This window comes from Eretmochelys imbricata, chromosome 15, assembly GCF_965152235.1.
Source record: "Eretmochelys imbricata isolate rEreImb1 chromosome 15, rEreImb1.hap1, whole genome shotgun sequence".
In the NCBI taxonomy this organism is placed as follows: Eukaryota; Metazoa; Chordata; order Testudines; family Cheloniidae; genus Eretmochelys; species Eretmochelys imbricata.
In genome coordinates, this window is record NC_135586.1 from 12,743,216 (window position 1) to 12,763,866 (window position 20,651).

General features: G+C 46.1%; 1 protein-coding gene across 4 annotated transcripts in view; it reads right to left on the reverse strand.

The window, feature by feature from the left end:
- The window catches only part of GGT5 (gamma-glutamyltransferase 5), a 43,689-nt gene extending 27,773 nt beyond the window's left edge, over nt 1–15,916 (reverse strand). The window contains exon 1 of one of the 4 annotated variants that reach the window (XM_077835387.1): nt 15,781–15,916. Coding sequence is in view for 3 of the 4 variants with exons in the window: in XM_077835386.1 (XP_077691512.1) it covers nt 13,879–14,039 (161 nt within the window). In the remaining variant the exon portion in view is untranslated. Of the gene's footprint in view, nt 1–13,878; nt 14,324–15,780 lie in introns of those variants that run through there. The other 3 variants (XM_077835386.1, XM_077835388.1, XM_077835385.1) reach the window with 3 other exon arrangements.
- Nucleotides 15,917–20,651: the final 4,735 nt, after the last annotated feature.

Sequence of the window (20,651 nt, forward strand, 5' to 3'; positions counted from 1 at the left end):
TACAAGTGATATCGATGGCATTCCTCAGTGATGTTTCCATACTGGACATTTGCACGGCTGCCACGAGGTCATCTATACATATGTTTACAGACCATTATGCTATTACTGCATCTTCACGAGTGGATGCAGGCCTCGGAAGGGCAGTTCTGTGATCTCTATTGCGTAGGCTCCAAGCCCTGCCTCTAGACTGGGGTACTGCTTGTGAGTCACCTAAGTGGAATACACGTCTGCATCTCTTCAAAGAAGAAACGGTTACTTACAGGAAGTGTGGTTCTTTGAGATGTGACCCACCCTTCATCCCCTCTGCACTGGAGTCTCCTCTCATGGGCTTTTAGTGCAAAGGAACTTTAGGGGGGGTCAGGGTGGTGTCACTTCATGTAGCCAGGGGAGGGCCACAGTCAGGAGGTGCGATTCACTGTCTTCTATGCATACTGCTAGGCTAGGCAAAAGTCTCCGGCTCCAGCACATTGGATGCACACACACCTAAGCGGAATACATGTCTGCATCACATCTCGAAGAACCACAGTTACATTAAGCCACCGTTTCTTTTGTCATTCAAGTGGGTCCGCCCCCACCTCCCCACACTGGCCCTAGTTGCCTTAGCACCAAGTAGCACATAGCTAAGGACTAGCAACAGGATGTGCTCAATATTCCCTGGATGCTACTCTCTAGGAAGAGTAAAGCCTAGTCTCCACTAGAAATGGTTTCCCAGTATAGTTATATTGGTAAATCCTCTCGCCTAGATGCAGTTTATACTGGCAAAAAGTGCTTTCGATGACAGAGCTTAGTTCCCTGAGTGAAATAAGCTATCCCAGCAAAACCATGTTTATGCTGTATAACTGCCCCTACACTAAGGCTTTTACCAGTATAGGAATGTCACCTGCAAAAAATTCACCCCCCTAATCAGTCTTACTCTACTAGAAAAAGTTTCTAGTGTAGACCTGGCCTAAGAGAAAAGGGAATTGCACTTAATCTTACCCACTGATCACGAGCCACCTCAGCTTGTGGGGGCTTGTTTCGCAAGTACCTCTCAGAAACACATTCGTTTAGATCTGCAAGAACATTTTTTGTGTAAACAGGTGGCCTTTACAGTTGGGAATTTTCCATTAACATTATCTTGACTGATGTACTTAAGTCATGCTAAATTACTCTGATAGCTGATCCCAACACAGCCAAAGCCAGGAGTAAAATATCAGATTAGGACACTAGCTGGGGCATGCCTGCACAAACAGCTCTGTGAAGGCATCAGGCTGTAAAATTGGGTCCCTATGTGTAGCACTATTTATATTTGGTTATTTGCTCTGAAACATCCAGGATTAGCCACTACTAGAAACAGAATACTGAACTAGATGGGCCTCTGGTCTGCTCCACTGGGGTTATTCCAATGCTCCCATAGAAATCCCTGGAATATCTGCTTCAGAGACCAGGTTTCCAGCCTGGCTTTATCTCCCAAGTGGAACAAATCTGCCACTCTCCACTTGTTCCCCGAGAGGATCTTCCATGTGAAAAAGCAGCAGCGAATGCAGAGCCCTGGGGTGGTTAAAGACGTGCTGAAAGATGTGTCTCTCTTCCCTACTTCCGCCCATTATAAGAAGTTCCCTTCACTGCTGGACAGGTGTGGAGTTTTTTTTCCTAGCACAAGAGGTTTTAAGGGAGTAGGGAGAGGATTTTAAATATAAAAAGCCCATGACCATCATATGAGCTGCTGACCCTTCCGAGACCACAGATTCCAGCACTTGAGTTTACACCTATATTTATAATTTATGACAATGTTTGCAATTCCTATAACCCACATTCACCATTGTCCTATGGCCCCTTGGCCAATATCTTTTTAAAGCAACACAGATAAATCACTCACACCCTCCTGAACATTTAAAATTACGTGAGAAATACCACAACCTAAAGAACCCCTAGGCCCTCTTCATTCACACACTACAGTGGTTGCTTATTTTTGCCAGAAGATGAGCAGTTCTTGCATTATCCCAGGAGATACACTGAGTGTTTACCCTTCATGGACAATTCTTTCCACCCGATCCAAACACACATGGGAATTCAGAGCCAGTGCCCTCTGCATTTTAAACGCATTAGTTCAGTGTACTCCTGTGACACATGGCCAGAAAGGGTTAAGCAGCTCGCAGGCTGAATAACCCAGATTCAACCTTTAGAAACATGTTACAAAACTATGTAAATGGTAATTAGGGCCATTTCATGTTAAATGGGCTAGAATTTTGAAATGCAATCATGTATCGTTAGAGAATTAGAGGTGACCCTAATCGCATGTGTTTACTTATATCTTGTTAGATGTTAGCCATGTAAACAGACAGTTCCTGTCTATTACTATAGCTATTGATTCAGAGATCAAAAGGAAATATTAATATTTAGATGAAATGTGAGTGAAATAATGTCATTGTCTATATGTCTCTTTAAAGTTTGTGGTAAGCTGTATATGAACTACTTAATGGATAAATTACCTTATGTTAATACATGTAGTTAATTACTGGTGATATTTGGGAACCAGAAGGTTACATCAAAGGCCTATTTTTCACCCAGGACTGTATGGTCAAGAGGCTGTCAGAAAACTGTATAAAAACTCTTGGGACCTGATCCTTTCATCTCAGATCTGCTTGATGCTTTATGCAGGGGAACCTTGACTGAGATCTCCAGTCCCATCGGTATCACCCTAAATATTAACATTGGACTATATAACCTATGGACTAATTCTGAAAGAACTCTTTGCAACTACAAAGCTCACCATCATATGAATGATCTCAGAACTGCACTCATGTCTGTACGCATACTGATCTTTTAAGCAATACTCTCTCTCTTTTCTTTTTAAATAAATTTTAGTTTAGTTAATAAGAATTGGCTGTAAGTGTGTATTTGGGTAAGATCTGAAATATTCATTAACCTGGGAGGTAATGTGTCTGATCCTTTGGGATTGGTAGAACTTTCTTGTATGGTGAATAAGATTTTCAGTAATTCTCATCATAGTTGACTTGGGTGTCTGGATGGAGACCTACTGCTGGGTTGCTTTAAGGGAGCTGTGTTTTGGTTTCTGGGTAACCAGTATGGTATTGCAGAAGCTGTTTTGAGGCTAGCTTGGTGGATCTAAGTACTGGAATGACCACCAACTTTGAGGATTGTCTGCCCCATTCTTTGCAGTTTGCCCTAATTAAGTAATCTCAGTATGGCTCCCCTGGGACCACGGTCACAACTCTGTCAGCAAGTTGGAGTCTATAAGTCACACACATGCTCCCAAGGGCCTCAGTCTGCTGCTTAAAGCTTTTAAATTCCCAACAAAAGCAACATTTACTTAACAACAGCAACACTGTGTGATAAAACACTATTTAATTACTACAAACACTTCTAGGGCTTTATAGAAATGCCACATATACAAAATGGTTAGACTTCAGTGTGTAGTAATGCACTCTCTCTAACACAACTTGACACAAGTTAATAAAACTCAGGCAAATTCAATGCTTTAAAATGTGATTCCAACTGAGGTCAATGGGAGGTGCCCGCAGACAGGCCTAAGAATGAAAATAAATAATAATTGTACATTAAATAGTCAGGCTGTTCCTGATATCAAAGACTCATCTTGTGGATCCCACTGAAGTCTAGTTAGAACTCATGAGAAGTCCACTCTTGACTCATGAAAAGTCACTACTCATGCTTATTAACTGGAATAAGTAATTCACAATCCAGGCCAATGCTGATGAATGTACCTCACTAACCTGGGGTGTGGCAGCAGAGGGAGAGGGGGAACAGGTGGAATCTTGTCTGCCATTGGTTAGGCAAATGATGAGCTGTAGTTTCTGCTAAAAGCTATTCATTTTATATGTTGCTTCATCCTTCCAACCCACCCCAAACATCTGTCTGTTGCATCATATCTCACATGTTGTGAGCTCTCTGGGGTAGGAACTGTCTTCTTTTTTCATGTCTCTACACCACGTAGCACTAGGACTGGAGGTTCTAGGTGCTACAATAATACAAATAATAATAACGTTGTCAGAGCTAAGTAGGAAGCGATTCCTTTTAACAATCTGCAAGAGGATCATGAATCTTCCTGTCAAAGTAGAGCACGTTTTAATTTTTAATCCATTGTTTTGTTAACACACATTAACCATGTTATGAAACCTACACTAGATGACCATGAAAATATGCAGTGTTTAATGACTCCTAATGCTTTACGTACTCTTTTTACTGACTGATGAAAACATATGTAATAGTGACTTTACCCATTCTGAAAATGCAACCATCTCTGTGATCAAATACAGCATCTGTCCAAAAGCACATAGCACTTCTTACTATTTCTCAACAGAAAGGTGACATTTCAAGAAGCTTAATGCCCCTCTCTCTCAACACTGTATAAGGGCACTGGGCTGATATAGAGGGAAGGTTCATAGAATCATAGAATATCAGGATTGGAAGGGACCTCAGGAGGTCATCTAGTCCAACCCCCTGCTCAAAGCAGGACCAATCCCCAACTAAATCATCCCAGCCAAGGCTTTGTCAAGCCTGACCTTAAAAATATCTAAGGAAGGAGATTCCACCACCTCCCTAGGTAACGCATTCTAGTGTTTCACCACCCTCCTAGTGAAAAAGTTTTTCCTAATATCCAACCTAAACCTCCCGCACTGCAACTTGAGACCATTACTCCTTGTTCTGTCATCAGCTACCACTGAGAACAGTCTAGATACATCCCCTTTGGAACCCCCTTTCAGATAGCTGAAAGCAGCTATCAAATCCCCCCTCATTCTTCTCTTCCGCAGACTAAACAATTCCAGTTCCCTCAGCCTCTCCTCATAACTCATGTGTTCCAGTCCCCTAATCATTTTTGTTGCCCTCAGCTGGACTCCTTCCAATTTTTCCACATCCTTCTTGTAGTGTGGGGCCCAAAACTGGACACAGTACTCCAGATGAGGCCTCACCAATGTCGAATAGAGGAGAACGATCACGTTCCTTGATCTGCTGGCAATGCCCCTACCTATACATCCCAAAATGCCATTGGCCTTCTTGGCAACAAGGGCATACTGTTGACTCATATCCAGCTTCTCGTCCACTGTAACCCCTAGGTCCTTTTCTGCAGAACTGCTGCCGAGCCATTCAGTCCCTAGTCTGTAGCGGTGCATGGGATTCTTCCGTCCTAAGTGCAGGACTCTGCACTTGTCCTTGTTGAACCTCATCAGATTTCTTTTGGCCCAATCCTCTAATTTGTCTAGGGCCCTCTGTATCCTATCCCTACCCTCCAGCATATATACCTCTCCTCCCAGTTTAGTGTCATCTGCAAACTTGCTGAGGGTGCAATCCACACCATCCTCCAGATCATTTATGAAGATATTGAACAAAACCGGCCCCAGGACTGACCCTTGGGGCACTCCACTTGATACCGGCTGCCAACTAGACATGGAGCCAATGGTCACTACCCGTTGAGCCCGACAATCTAGCCAACTTTCTATCTACCTTATAGTCCATTCATCCAGCCCATACTTCTTTAACTTGCTGGCAAGAATACTGTGGGAGACCGTGTCAAAAGCTTTGCTAAAGTCAAGGAACAACATGTCCACCACTTTTCCCCTCATCCACAGAGCCAGTTGTCTCGTCATAGAAGACAATTAGATTAGTCAGGCATGACTTGCCCTTGGTGAATCCATGCTGACTGTTCCTGATCACTTTCCTCTCCTCTAAGTGCTTCAGAATTGATTCCTTGAGGACCTGCTCCATGATTTTTCCAGGGACTGAGGTTAGGCTGACAGGCCTGTACTTCCCAGGATCCTCCTTCTTCCCTTTTTTAAAGATGAGCACTACATTAACCTTTTTCCAGTCATCCGGGACTTCCCCGGATCACCATGAGTTTTCAAAGATAATGGCCAATGGCTCTGCAATCATATCCGCCAACTCCTTTAGCACTCTCGGATGCAGCGCATCCGGCCCCATGGACTTGTGCTCGTCCAGCTTTTCTAAATAGTCCCGAACCACTTCTTTCTCCACAGAGGGCTGGTCACCTCCTCCCCATGCTGTGCTGCCCAGTGCAGTAGTCTGGGAGCTGACCTTGTTTGTGACGACAGAGGCAAAAAAAGCATTGAGTACAATTAGCTTTTGCCACATCCTCTGTCACTAGGTTGCCTCCCTCATTCAGGTTGTCCCATACTGTATCACCAACACCATTTCTTGCAGCATCTGGGGTTTTCCTTAGGTCTCCCATCCAAGTACAAACCCAGACTAGCTTGTGAGTATTGCATCTGATGAAATCATAGTATTAGATGGCTTGGTTTGAATTTTAGGAACCTTTTCATACCTTGGCAACTGCCAATATCCTGTTCTGTTACTGATTATGACTGTGAGGGTTGAGACACTTGGCAAACACAGCTCTTTTAAAGGAACCTTTCCTGTAACTAGGGTAAGTTTTGTGGTTCCACTGATCCTGGATTTCCATCATAGGCTGCAATTCCCACCATCTCTCGTAGATGCCCTACACATGCCCCAAGACACTAGACTCCTGCCCAGTTACACATTTCTCTCTGCAATTGGACTTGTAGCATCAGTTTGCAAGGAAGGCAGCAGAATTCAAAGGACAGGCACCATCCAGAGCTTCGAAGCAGCATCACTAATATCAGGTCTCCAGTCTATTCTCAGCAGCACCAGACAGTGAGCATTGACCCTTGGAGGGTTCTCAGCAGCAAGAGCAGCAACTGAGGAGCAAAGGTCTATTACCAGGGAGAGACTGTTTAGAGTTTAACAATCCCTTCAGGGGGGAGCAGCAAAGGAGAGTAAATAAGAGCCTGGCTCCACTCCACGCCCACATTTCATTCCAGTCTGTTAAAGCAGCCCCAGCCAGAGAAGCTCTTGCAGAGGAATCCAGAGGGATTTCTTATGGTGGATTCAGGAGACCACAGTGGAGAACAATCACAAACAAAAAATCAAGCCAGCCTCTTCCTCACAATGCCAAATGGTTGCTCCCAGCAGGGGTCTTACAACCTGGCTTAAGGCTCTGTGTAATTGCATTAAAAAAAAAAATTCTCAGCAGTGTCCCAGTTATCTGTTTTACTTTCATGGGATCCGAACGGCCACCAAGGCCCTTCCCCCCCCGAACTGCTGCAATTTTCCCAGCAGTGGGGAGGTGAAGCCAGGCATCCCTGCTGAAGCCATGGCTGCATTTGTAACCTCTCCCATCAGCTGGTTTTACACCTGCAAGGACTTGTATGGTGCACAGCAGAGGAAGCAATATCATTCTGCATCAGAGGCTAATTGTGTGCACGGAGGTCAGGTGAAACATTGGACATAGGCCTCCACATAGACAGGCTGAGGTTCAAGCACAGGCTAAAAAAGGTCTGGGCAGATAATGACCAATTTTAAGGAGCCAAGGATTAAACGTGAACACCTGTAATTAAAAACGAAGCATTTAGATATGTAGGCTTTGCTGCTGCTAGGCAGGGCAAGCCTGCTGGCCTCACAGCAGCTCTCCAGTCTCTGCAGTATCACACTGCTCTGCACATCTGTCCTGCTTATCCATTTCTACCTCACACTGAGATGACAGGAGCCATGCTGCTGCTGCTTTCGCTACCGTCCCTGCCCCCTCCCTGTGACTTTTTTTCCCCCTTTTCTATTTTTACTAAAATTGTAAGTTTTCCCATTTTTTGCCACGTCAAACAATCAGGCCTAGTTATGATGCAGGAGGCTATAAAGCTTCTAGAGCCTCCTGCCTAAAGCCAGTTAACAAACAACTCCTGCAGTAGTAGCAGCTAAACATAGAGAGCACAACTCTCAGATACCAGGGGGTTAAACTCTGGCCCCACTGAAGTCAAAGTCCGTTCAGTTCTTGACTTCATGGGGGCTGTGATTTCATTCTGGGATGATAAAAGAAGGATCTCTGCTGCTATTGGGTAAATTCTGGAAATGTGAAGGCATTAAACACTCTTGGGAAATATTTCTTCTTCTTCATGCAAGCTTGGGCCTGAGATGATACCAGCCCTTGACTTGGCTGACTCAGATGGCTTATCAGGAGTAAACGAAACAGCCGTTTCTATGGAATGTTTAGTGGCCAAGCTGATAATTCTTAAACTAGGAGGAGATCCCTTGGGATGCAAAGAAAGATTAACAAGAAACAGCGGAGGTCTTCAAAACTGCAAATGACTTTTGTAGGGTATCCTTGGCTTATGAACTGGGTTTCATATTAATGTGAATATCACTTGGTTGTAAAACGTTTGGCCTTCCCAGCTCCCCCATCCTTTAGGGGCTTAGCCACAAGGAAATTAGCAAATCTCTTGGGGGATGCTGTTTCAAAAGAGACTAGTTTCCAGTATTCTCCTTAGTATTTACTGGGGAGGTTGCAAGATTGATGGCTGCTGGGAGGGAAGGTCAAGTCAAGAGAGGATTCCCGGCTGCAGTGATTCCCAACTGGCCCTGCCTTTCCTCTGCTAGGAACAAACTCTTCTTCTGTGGTCTATCTTTCCAAAATCCTCTGTCACCCCCTGTTGCTGGCTCATGCCCCCACTTTCAGTTTCAGAAACAACAGCAGGCAAAACAGCACACTGCAGTGGTGATGGTTGGGGCGGGTGGGTTTCTGCCCAGAGCTCTGAGCAGGCAGCCCCACCAGAAGGTGGATGGAGGCAGGTAGGGATGGGAATACATAGTCCTTTGTCTGCTTGGGAGGAAAAGCCTCTTCTAATGCTCACACAGGGGGTTATAATGACCTAAAAATGCAGTGAAGGGAAAGGATGCACTGTGACTGGGAGATTCAGGGCATGTGTGGGGGATAGTACCTGGTCTGAATACACCTCCGTGCAGAATGCTAAGGATAAACAGATTCCTCAGGGTTCATGTTTAGATACTTCTCCATCTGTACTCTTTGTGGGCCAAGCGGGAAAGAGACCCCATTGTTGGAGCTGGACTGAGGCCACAAAATTCACATCTGTGGATTTCAAACATCTATGGCTCCCACAAAGGAAAAGTTTAGGTACACTCAGGTTTCTTGCTCAATCTACTACAGACGCTCTCTGTCCAGGGTCTGTAGACTGGATTAGCAGGAAGAGACTCAATAATATAATAGTCCTTTCCCTCTCTCCATCCTCCATAAGCATACCATTATACCACAAAGGACCTAGTTGTCTTTCAGCACTGGAAATCCTTCTATCACCCAGAAGCCAGAGATGCTTTCTCTTAGCCACTGAGTTAGTAACAATAAACCTAGCACAGAATCTGTGAGTGATGCCAGTAAGGATAGTGAAACTTCCCATATGTACAGCTTCTTTCTCTAAAGGATATAAAGGGCTTTAGAAACATTATAGTGACCCAAGCCTCAAAAACATCCACAAGATGGAATTATCATCACCATAAATCGGGAAACTGAGGCACAGAGAGGTTGCAAGTTGCCAACCACAGGTTAGTTGAAGCACCTGGAGTAGAACCCTGGAGGTCTGAGTCAGCTTCCTCAAATCACTGAGTTATACTGCTGCCGAGGTTCAAGTACAGGGGGCAGGTCAGTGAAGAAGACAGACTTTCCTATGAGCATCCTCCTAGCTTCACTCACTGGTGAAGTTACAGACAAACACTTCATTAGAGGGGGAAAGAACAGTGCCCAAAGGGCTATGTCCTCAGGACAGCAGGGAACAGTTTTTCCTATTATAAGGGGCCCACTTCAACTCCTCTTGAAGTCAATGGAATCTTTCCTTTGAGTTTAATTGGAATTGGATGGGGCCTGGCTATCAAACACTATTAATCAAACACTCAGGAAGCTTGACAGATGCTGCAGTATGTAATGCCACAGGAATCTCATCTCCATTCATTAATGGATGCTCATTGTAAAGCATGTGGCAGATATTTTATTAAAAATATATTTTGACTGAAGAATAAAAACCAGCAAAGTTTCAAAATCTGGAAATAACTAGGTCAGGGTTCAGGAGAGCTGCTTCTACTTTAGGGATTTAGCCTTTGTAATCACTTGAGTCACTTTCATTCAGTACTGAAAGAGAAATCCAGGGATAAAAAACTGGATAGTGTCAAAGCGACATGGGCTGAAGGGAGCTCTGTGTGGGACGGCGGGGAAGAGGCAATGGTAGCTCGGACACAAAAGTGTGAGCCAGGAGGAGAGGACAGGTTTCAGAGATGCTACAGAGGAAGTGGCAAGGGGATTTGGTGAGAAGCTAGATGCTAGGAGCAGGATGAGGCTCAAGGACAGGGGTGACAGTGAGCCAGTACGGGCCGGCACGGCGTACCGGTAAGAAGCCGCTACTAGCCCGTATGCAGCCCATGTTAATGTGCTGCCGCGGCAAAGGCATTAACTGCCGTGGCCGTGCTTTAACGTTGCTGCCCCTCCTCCCCCTCCCCCCCCCGTTGGCAGCTCTGCCGGTAGGGACCCTACTGGCAGGGCTGCCAACGGGTGAGCCAAAAGGGGCAATGATGTTAAAGCGCTGCCGCAGCACTTTAACATCGTTGCCCCTTTCCGCGCCGCAGGCCACTGACTGGCGGGGGGAAGGGGGCCGGGAAAAGGGCAGCAGCCAGAGCCCGGGCCCTTTTAAATCGCCGTCGGAGCCCCGGGTGGCAGGGGCCAGGCAGCGCGGATGGGCCGGCTGGGGGAGGCTGACCCCCCCCCCAGCCCCGCCCCTTCCGCCCGACGCACCGGCCCCCGTACCGGTAAGAATTTATTATTACTTTCACCCCTGCTCAAGGATCATACTATGTGACAGGGAGGGTGGTCCAGTTGCTGATGAAAAGAGGAACCAGAGAGAGGGGAAGGTTTTGGAGGAAAGGAAAGATCCTCAGTTGTGTCAGAGGTCAGAGAGGGAGCTGAATGTGTGGGAAATGGGCAGAAGCAGGGAGTATGGTGTAGTGAGGTAGATTTCCCAGTCACCAACATAAAGGCAGTGGCTGAAGCCCTGGGAGCAGCTGAGGTGACTGTGAGGTGACTGTGGGAGAAAGCCTGGAGGGAGGAGAAGAGCAGACTGATACCTGTATACAACAGTCCCCACCACAGCATTGGCATCTGAATAGGAAAATCCCCATGTTAGCTGAGTTGGATACCTCATTCGTTTTCCCGTGGCTTTCAAGCATGTGCCCCAGCAATGCAATAGCCCTGCCCCTGGAGACTTTCCTGAAGCATGGACTCAGAAACACCACCACCAAGAGGGTTTTCTTTATTGTCCAGTCTGAAATGCTGGACAGAAAACAAAGAGGTGTGGAAAATACTCCACTTAGGAAGGGACAATCAGGTGCACATATACAAAATTGGAAATGACTGCCTAGGAAGGAGTACTATGCAAAGGGATCCGGGGGTCATAGTGGAGCACAAGCTAAATATGAGTCAACAGTGTAACACGGTTAAAATAAAACAAAAATCATTCTGGGATGTATTATAAGCAAGGCACAAGAAGTAATTCTTCTGCTCTACTCCATGCTGATTAGGTCTCAACTGGAATATTGTGTCCAGTTCTGGGAGCCACATTTCAGGAAAGATGTGGACAAACTGGAAAAAGTCCAGAGAAGAACAACAAAAATGATTAAAGGTCTAGAAAACATGACCTATAAGACTGAAAATATTGGGTGTGTTTAGTCTGGAGAAGAGAAGACTGAGAGGGGTTTACAAGTACATAAAAGGTTGTTACAAGTAGGAGGGAGAAAAATTGTTCTTCTTAACCTCTGAGGATAGGACAAGAAGCAATGAGCTTAAATTGCAGCAAGGGAGGTTTAGACTGGACGTTACGAAAAACTTCCTAATTGTCAGAGTGGTTAAGCACCGGAATAAATTGCCTAGGGAGGTTTTGGAATCTCCATCATTGGAGATTTTTAAGAGCAGTTTAGACAAACACCTGTCAGGGATGGTGTAGATAATACTTAGTCCTGCCATGAATGTAGGGGACTGGACTAGATGACCTCTCGAGGTCCCTTCCAGTCCTATGATCCTATTCTATTCTAAGTGAGGTTTGGATAAGGCTAGCTAGAGACCTGTCCTTGAATCCGTCTGTCTCAGGAACCTCTCTGGCCCCCATCACCATAGTACCTGAGCACCTCACGATCGTTAATAGATTTACCCTCACCGCACCCCTGTGAGGCATGGAGGGAGAACTGAGGTACAGTGAGAGACTTGCCCAAGATCACCCAGAAAGTCTGTGCTGAAGCAGGGTGTTGAATCCCACTCTCCCGAGCCACCCATGTAGCTCCCTAACATTGGGCCATCCTTATTCCAATAGCAAAGCAATGCTCCCTGACTGGCCATAGTGGCAATAAACGTGAGTCAGAGCTGGCTGCTAGCATAACACTCAGTGCAGGTAAGAGAAAATGAAGCCTTTGAAATGTTGCTGCTGTCATAAGTGGCTTGAGTCATGGGTCAGGGTCCAATCACATGAGGCACTGAGCCCTCACCTCCTACTGATACGGCTACTTGCTGAGCCAGGTGTCTCAAATTCCAAAGCTAGCTGCACCTCTATCCCCTTCATGGCCTCCTTGAGGGCATCCTACTCAAGTCTCAGACCTCTAGCCATCACCTTACTCAAGGAAGGAACCCACCTTTCCCTCCACACCAGAGATTTAGTCAACAATTCTTCCTACAATTCACTGAGAGAACATATCTTGACAGCCACAGTTTACATGCATACCTGTCACCCCTAGCAGGTGTCACCCCCCCTTCAATGTGGAGACCTTGGTGGGGTCCAAAGTCCTTCATACCCTATGTCAGGGTCTGTCCCACACAGTGTCATGAGTTCTTGGATCCAAGGAGAGTGACACCCCCTTATGACAGGCTGGTCACATTAGAGAGTTCTCCGTTCTTTGGTAGCCTTCTTCAATACGCACAAACCAGGAGATGCCATTTTCCCCAGAAGGGTGTTGCCTCTCCAGACTTGTTTACTTGCCTAGAGATTTGCTTTAATTCCCCACCCTTAGTTCTTGCAGGAAAATCCTCCATCTCCTCCCCTCCTCCTCAAGTCCACACAGATACACACAACACAAAGTTGATACAATAGTCTGAGGAATCTATGATTCATTAGCTTCTACAGGTTGACAGTTCTTGATAGTTCATTCATGCTTATGTGACGTTGCCCCTCTCCTGCCCCAATCACTGCATTGCCTGTCTTGTTTCCAGAAATAAATTAATCCCTTCACACCCAGGCATAACAATACAAAGTGAGAGGGGAAACTCAGTCATACCTGTTTCTATAAAGATCTATCTGAAGTTCCCCAGCTCTCCACACAAGGGATCTGGAGAGCTGCCTTTATTTCTTCAGCATTAAGATAATTAAGTGAAATAATTTCCCCATGCTTCCTTTTTTATGGATATAAAGGACATTTTGACCAGCCTGGGCAGTGCTGCCCACAAGCGTAGGTGCTCGTCTTTCCTTGCAGCCTAACACCACTTCTCCCCTTTATGTTCTCCTCTTCACCGTCTCTCAGTTTGTTTCTAAAGTCTTGCTGAACAGAGATTACTGCCCAGTGAAGAGAGATTAATCTACTGCCTGCTTCTCCTTAAGAGCTGCCTTGTGGGTTCCAGTTGTAGTCACACTCGAATACGAGTGACAGTCATTATCTGCACCCTCAGGAAACAGACAGGTCTGCAGAGCAGCCAAACTTAGATGTGAGAGAAGGAAAAGGAATATCCTTCTGGTATGTACTGGTACTGGTATGTACGGCAAAGCATGTCTGACTTCAGAGCTCCTACACCAGGAATGAACTTGACTTGACCTATGATCAGGAGCTTGTGCTCAGGTATCTGACATAACTCTTCAGACTGAGGATTAGGGGAGAGGGTAAGACCCAGTTCCTCCTGCTCAGTCACTGGGAAGTGCTGGTTTTAACTATAATCTCTAGTATCATCTACCTGTCTTTCACTCTGGCTCTATAGCTTGCACTACATACACAAGTTCCAAACAGAAAAGTCCACGCACATACCTGCCAATGTCTGAACAGATTTCAGTGTCAGCTGCTACAGCAGCATGCAGATAACTTCCAGGAGCACACTTGGGCAGCGCCAGGATTACAATGACAGAAACTGCAATAGCCAGGAGCCCTAGGACCAGCAGCACAAGACAGCAGATCTTCCTTTTAGACATGGCTATCCTGACCTTCCCCAGTGCAGCAGAGAGAGAGGATTTCAGTCCTGTTGTTCGCAAGAGTCTGGCTGAGACTCTTGTCTTGTCTTGCTCTGGGGCAGTGAGAGCTATAGGAGGGAGCTTGCATTAACCGGCTCATTGACTGCCCCACAGTGGCTTTGACGGAAACAGTCTGTTAAGTGCCTTGATATGTCTGTTAAGAAATGTGTGTGCAGAACACTCTTACGCACACAGATCTCAGTAAAAGACTTTTTCCTCTCTTTTATGAGCATAAATTGCTTTTTTTGGCAGAACACTCCAAAGATTGCTTTGAAAGTTGAGATGAAAACTATTAACCCATTTACTCCTGGAGCATTTCTAGTGGAAAATCTCCAACCTTTCACAACACTTCCCTGCTTTCAGAGGCTTTGTCTACACTACCCACCTTTTAGCAACACAGCTTTGCCGCTACAGCCGTGCCACTAAAAGGCATGAAGTGTAGCTGCTGTTTGTCAGCAGGAGAGAGCTTTCCTGCCAACAAAAAACTTCCACCCTCGAAGAGCAGCAGCAGCAGCAGCAGCTGCTGACAAAGGGCTGTTCACACCAGCGTTTTTCGTTGGTAAAACTTTTGTCGTTTGGGGTGTGTGTTTTTTTAACACCCTGGGAGGACAAAAGTTTTTCCAACAAAGTTCCAGTATAGACAAAGCCTAATTCTCTGCACATGCCAGCTGCAAACCTCCAAGCAGAGGTAGATGAAACAATATGGACCCTGTATCATGCAATCTCCCCGGGACTACATCTTTGGGCTAAGCCCTGGGATCCTTACTTATACACTGATCCTGCAAACATGTATGTGCTTAACTTCTTCCATGAGTAGTTCCCATTGACCACAACAGGTTTCAGAGTAACAGCCGTGTTAGTCTGTATTTGCAAAAAGAAAAGGAGTACTTGTGGCACCTTAGAGACTAACCAATTTATTTGAGCATAAGCTTTCGTGAGCTACAGCTCACTTCATCAGATGCATACTGTGGAAAATATAGAAGACGTTTTTATACACACAAACCACGAAAAAATGGGTGATTATCACTACAAAAGGTTTTCTCTCCCCCCACCCCACTCTCCTGCTGGTAATAGCTTATGTAAAGTGATCACTCTCCTTACAATGTGTATGATAATCAAGGTGACCCATTTCCAGCACAAATCCAGGTTTTCTTCCCCCCCCACACTCCCCCAAAAAAACCCCACTCTCCTGTTGGTAATAGCTTATCTAAAGTGATCACTCTCCTTACAATGTGTATGATAATCAAGGTGGGCCATTTCCACCACAAATATTTACCTCTTAATTTTCACTGCAGTCATTAACAGAATTGCTGTCTAATTAATCAAATGGGTACAATAACTTTAAAAATCTTTTACTCATGTATCATTCCTCTTTTTGGAATTCTGTACCATCCTTCTCTCAAACTTTTTAAGATGTGTCAATTTGGAAATTGCTTAGCAAACAGAAAATAGACATCTCTATGGATAATGAGAACATCCACAGTTACATTAGCTAGGGTACAATAACTGTCGAGAAATATAAGCCATTCTGTTTTAAGTGGGCTAAACAACCACTAACTGATGGAATTGGGAAGAAATTTCCCCTATGGGCAAGTTATTCCAAACTTACCTGTTATGGGATGTCTTCCACTTTCTTCTAAAATATCTAGTACTGAGCACTGGTAGAGACAGGATACTGGAAGATTTGGACCAGTGGTCTTACCTGGAATGACAATTCCCATGTTCCTATGGAAGAGTCTCTTGAGACCCCAGCTCTGCAGTACCCTGAAGAAGATACGTGCTGGCTCAAAAGAGTGCAGGATCCAAGACCATCCAATACTTGACTTCTCACAGTAAATTTTCCTTCACATGGGCGCTGTAAAGATTAATTAGCTGATGTTTGTGAAGGTCTTTGAGAATGCAAAGTGATATATAATTGCCGAGTGTTATTAAAACTGATAAGAATAGTCTATGAATACATCCTGGTGGTAAATATTTATCATATTTTCCATTGTAGGACAGCATGTAGTTCATTCCTACACCTTGGAGTCTATAACCTCTTTGCTGAGGAGTTCTACTTCACATAATTACCTGAACAAGATGTCACGTCCCTGATAAAGGACTCATCTTGTTAGTGGGTTTGTTTTGTTTTTGAGAAGACATTGAAGGAGGTTATCCATGCATGTGTACTTCAGTGTTGGGGTTTTCCAACAACTGTCTCAACATTGAATGGGTTGTGGGGAAGCTCACAGCTACTCCTGTCCAAACCTCTCCCAAAAGAAGACTCTACAGGGAATGGTGCAGGAGCAACTGGCTAGGAAGGAGCTTAAAGACTATAGGGAATTGTGTAAGAATGCTGAATATGGGGAGCTCACACACGACACGCAGTGGTAGCTGTTCCAATCCCAACCTCTAGGAGGCACTATAGAGAAGGTGCGGGTTCTGGGGGAGCCAACATCAGCTCATGCTAGTCACAAAGGCAGCTGGTCTGAGTGTTGGAAATACTTTCCTTGCTCCTTCCAGCAGTAGTATTTTGGACTAAGAACTCTGGCAAGCTCAGTGTAATTTTAACTGAGATACAAATATATCCCTGACATGCTAATCTAGTCTCCATGAAAATTCTTTCTCCCTTAATGAGTCTCTTTTCAAATGGCAGCTTTTCAGTTTGCCTCTCTCGGAAACCATCTGTTTTATGAGAGAGGCAACCCTGCTCTGGTGATCCAGGGGGTGGGTAAGAAGTAGGAAGGACTCCAGAGGGCAATAGGTAATGTTCTTTAGGGTATGTCTACACTACGGAATTAGGTCGAATTTATAGAAGTCGGTTTTTTAGAAATCGGTTTTATATATTCGAGTGTGTGTGTCCCCACAGAAAATGCTCTAAGTGCATGAAGTGCATTAACTCGGCAGAGTGCTTCCACAGTACCGAGGCTAGAGTCGACTTCTGGAGCGTTGCACTGTGGGTAGCTAACCCAGAGTTCCCGCAGTCTCCGCAGCCCATTGAAATTCTGGGTTGAGATCCCAATGCCTGATGGGGCTAAAACATTGTCGCGGGTGGTTCTGGGTACATATCGTCAGGCCCCCGTTCCCTCCCTCCCTCCGTGAAAGTAAGGGCAGACAATCGTTTCGCTCCTTTTTTCCTGAGTTACCTGTGCAGACGCCATACCACGGCAAGCATGGAGCCCGCTCAGGTAACCGTCATCCTATGTCTCCTGGGTGCTGGCAGACGTGGTACTGCATTGCTACACAGTAGCAGCAACCCCTTGCCTTGTGGCAGCAGACGGTACAGTATGACTGGTAGCCGTCATCGTCATTTCCGAGGTGCTCCTGGCCACGTCGGCCAGGAGCGCCTGGGCAGACATGGGCGCAGGGACTAAATTTGGAGTGACTTGACCAGGTCATTCTCTTTAGTCCTGCAGTCAGTCCTATTGAACCGTCTTATGGTGAGCAGGCAGGCGATATGGATTGCTAGCAGTCCTATTGCATCATCTTCTGCCGGGCAGCCATGAGATGTGGATGGCATGCAGTCCTTCTGCACCGTCTGCTGCCAGCCAAAGATGTAAAAGATAGATGGAGTGGATCAAAACAAGAAATAGACCAGATTTGTTTTGGACTCATTTGCTTCTCCCCATCCCCTGTCTAGGGGACTCATTCCTCCAGGTCACACTGCAGTCACTCACAGAGAAGGTGCAGTGAGGTAAATCTAGCCATGTATGAATCAGAGGCCAGACTAACCTCCTTGTTCCAATAAGAACAATAACTTAGGTGCACCATTTCTTATTGGAACCCTCCGTGAAGTCCTGCCTGAAATACTCCTTGATGTAAAGCCACCCCCTTTGTTGATTTTAGCTCCCTGAAGCCAACCCTGTAAGCCATGTCGTCAGTCCCTCCCTCCGTCAGAGCAACGGCAGACAATCGTTCTGCGCCTTTTTTCTGTGCGGACGCCATACCAAGGCAAGCATGGAGGCCGCTCAGCTCACTTTGGCAATTAGGAGCACATTAAAAACCACATGCATTATCCAGCAGTATATGCAGCACCAGAACCGGATTTGTGCCAGATTTGATACCGGGCGAGGAGGCGACGTCAGCACGGTCACGTGAGTGATCAGGACATGGACACAGATTTCTCTGAAAGCATGGGCCCTGCCAATGCATGCATCATGGTGCTAATGGGGCAGGTTCATGCTGTGGAACGCTGATTCTGGGCTCGGGAAACAAGCACAGACTGATGGGACAGCATAGTGTTGCAGGTCTGGGATGATTCCCAGCGGCTGCGAAACTTTTGCATGTGTAAGGGCACTTTCATGGAACTTTGTGACTTGCTTTCCCCTGCCCTGAAGTGCATGAATACCAAGATGAGAGCAGTCCTCACAGTTGAGAAGCGAGTGGCGATGCCCTGTGGAAGCTTGCAACGCCAGACAACTACCAGTCAGTTGGGAATCATTTTGGAGTGGGCAAATCTACTGTTGGGGCTGCTGTGATGCAAGTAGCCCATGCAATCAAAGATCTGCTGATATCAAAGGTAGTGACCCTGGAAAATGTGCAGGTCATAGTGGATGGCTTTGCTGCAATGGGATTCCCTAACTGTGGTGGGGCCATAGACGGAACCCATATCCCTATCTTGGCACCAGAGCACCAAGCTGGCGAGTACATAAACCGCAAGGGGTACTTTTCAATAGTGCTGCAAGCTCTGGTGGATCACAAGGGACGTTTCACCAACATCAACGTGGGATGGCCAGGAAAGGTACAAAGCTTTTGACACGGTCTCCCACAGTATTCTTGTCAGCAAGTTAAGGAAGTATGGGCTGGATGAATGCACTATAAGGTGGGTAGAAAGCTGGCTAGATTGTCGGGCTCAACGGGTAGTGATCAATGGCTCCATGTCTAGTTGGCAGCCGGTATCAAGTGGAGTGCCCCAAGGGTCGGTCCTGGGGCCGGTTTTGTTCAATATCTTCATAAATGATCTGGAGGATGGTGTGGATTGCACTCTCAGCAAATTTGCGGATGATACTAAACTAGGAGGAGTGGTAGATACGCTGGAGGGGAGGGATAGGATACAGAAGGACCTAGACAAATTGGAGGATTGGGCCAAAAGAAATCTGATGAGGTTCAATAAGGATAAGTGCAGGGTCCTGCACTTAGGATGGAAGAATCCAATGCACCGCTACAGACTAGGGACCAAATGGCTAGGCAGCAGTTCTGCGGAAAAGGACCTAGGGGTGACAGTGGACGAGAAGCTGGATATGAGTCAGCAGTGTGCCCTTGTTGCCAAGAAGGCCAATGGCACTTTGGGATGTATAAGTAGGGGCATAGCGAGCAGATCGAGGGACGTGATCATTCCCCTCTATTCGACATTGGTGAGGCCTCATCTGGAGTACTGTGTCCAGTTTTGGGCCCCGCACTACAAGAAGGATGTGGATAAATTGGAGAGAGTCCAGCGAAGGGCAACAAAAATGATTAGGGGTCTAGAACACATGACTTATGAGGAGAGGCTGAGGGAGCTGGGATTGTTTAGCCTGCAGAAGAGAAGAATGAGGGGGGATTTGATAGCTGCTTTCAACTACCTGAAAGGGGGTTCCAAAGAGGATGGCTCTAGACTGTTCTCAATGGTAGCAGATGACAGAACGAGGAGTAATGGTCTCAAGTTGCAGTGGGGGAGGTTTAGATTGGATATTAGGAAAAACTTTTTCACTAAGAGGGTGGTGAAACACTGGAATGCATTACCTAGGGAGGTGGTAGAATCTCCTTCCTTAGAGGTTTTTAAGGTCAGGCTTGACAAAGCCCTGGCTGGGATGATTTAACTGGGAATTGGTCCTGCTTCGAGCAGGGGGTTGGACTAGATGACCTTCTGGGGTCCCTTCCAACCCTGATATTCTATTATTCTATGACGCTCGCATCTTCAGGAACTCTGGTCTGTTTCCAAAGCTGCAGGAAGGGACTTTATTCCCAGACCAGAAAATAACTGTTGGGGATGTTGAAATGCCTATATGTATCCTTGGGGACCCAGCCTACCCCTTCATGCCATGGCTCATGAAGCCATACACAGGCAGCCTGGACAGTAGTCAGGAGCTGTTCAACTACAGGCTGAGCAAGTGCAGAATGGTGGTAGAATGTGCATTTGGACGTTTAAAGGTGCGCTGGCGCAGTTTACTGACTTGCTTAGACCTCAGCGAAACCAATATTCCCATGGTTATTACTGCTTGCTGTGTGCTCCACAATATCTGTGAGAGTAAGGGGGAGACGTTTATGGCGGGATGGGAGGTTGAGGCAAATCGCCTGGCTGCTGGTTACACGCAGCCAGACACCAGGGCGGTTAGAAGAGCACAGGAGGGTGTGGTACGCATCAGAGAAGCTTTGAAAACCAGTTTCATGACTGGCCAGGCTACGGTGTGAAAGTTCTGTTTGTTTCTCCTTGATGAAACCCCCCACCCCTTGGTTCACTCTACTTCCCTGCAAGCTAACCACCCTCCCCTCCTCCCTTTAATCATTGCTTGCAGAGGCAATAAAGTCATTGTTGCTTCACATTCATGCATTCTTTATTCATTCATCACACAAATAGGGGGATGACTACCAAGGTAGCCCAGGAGGGGTGGTGGA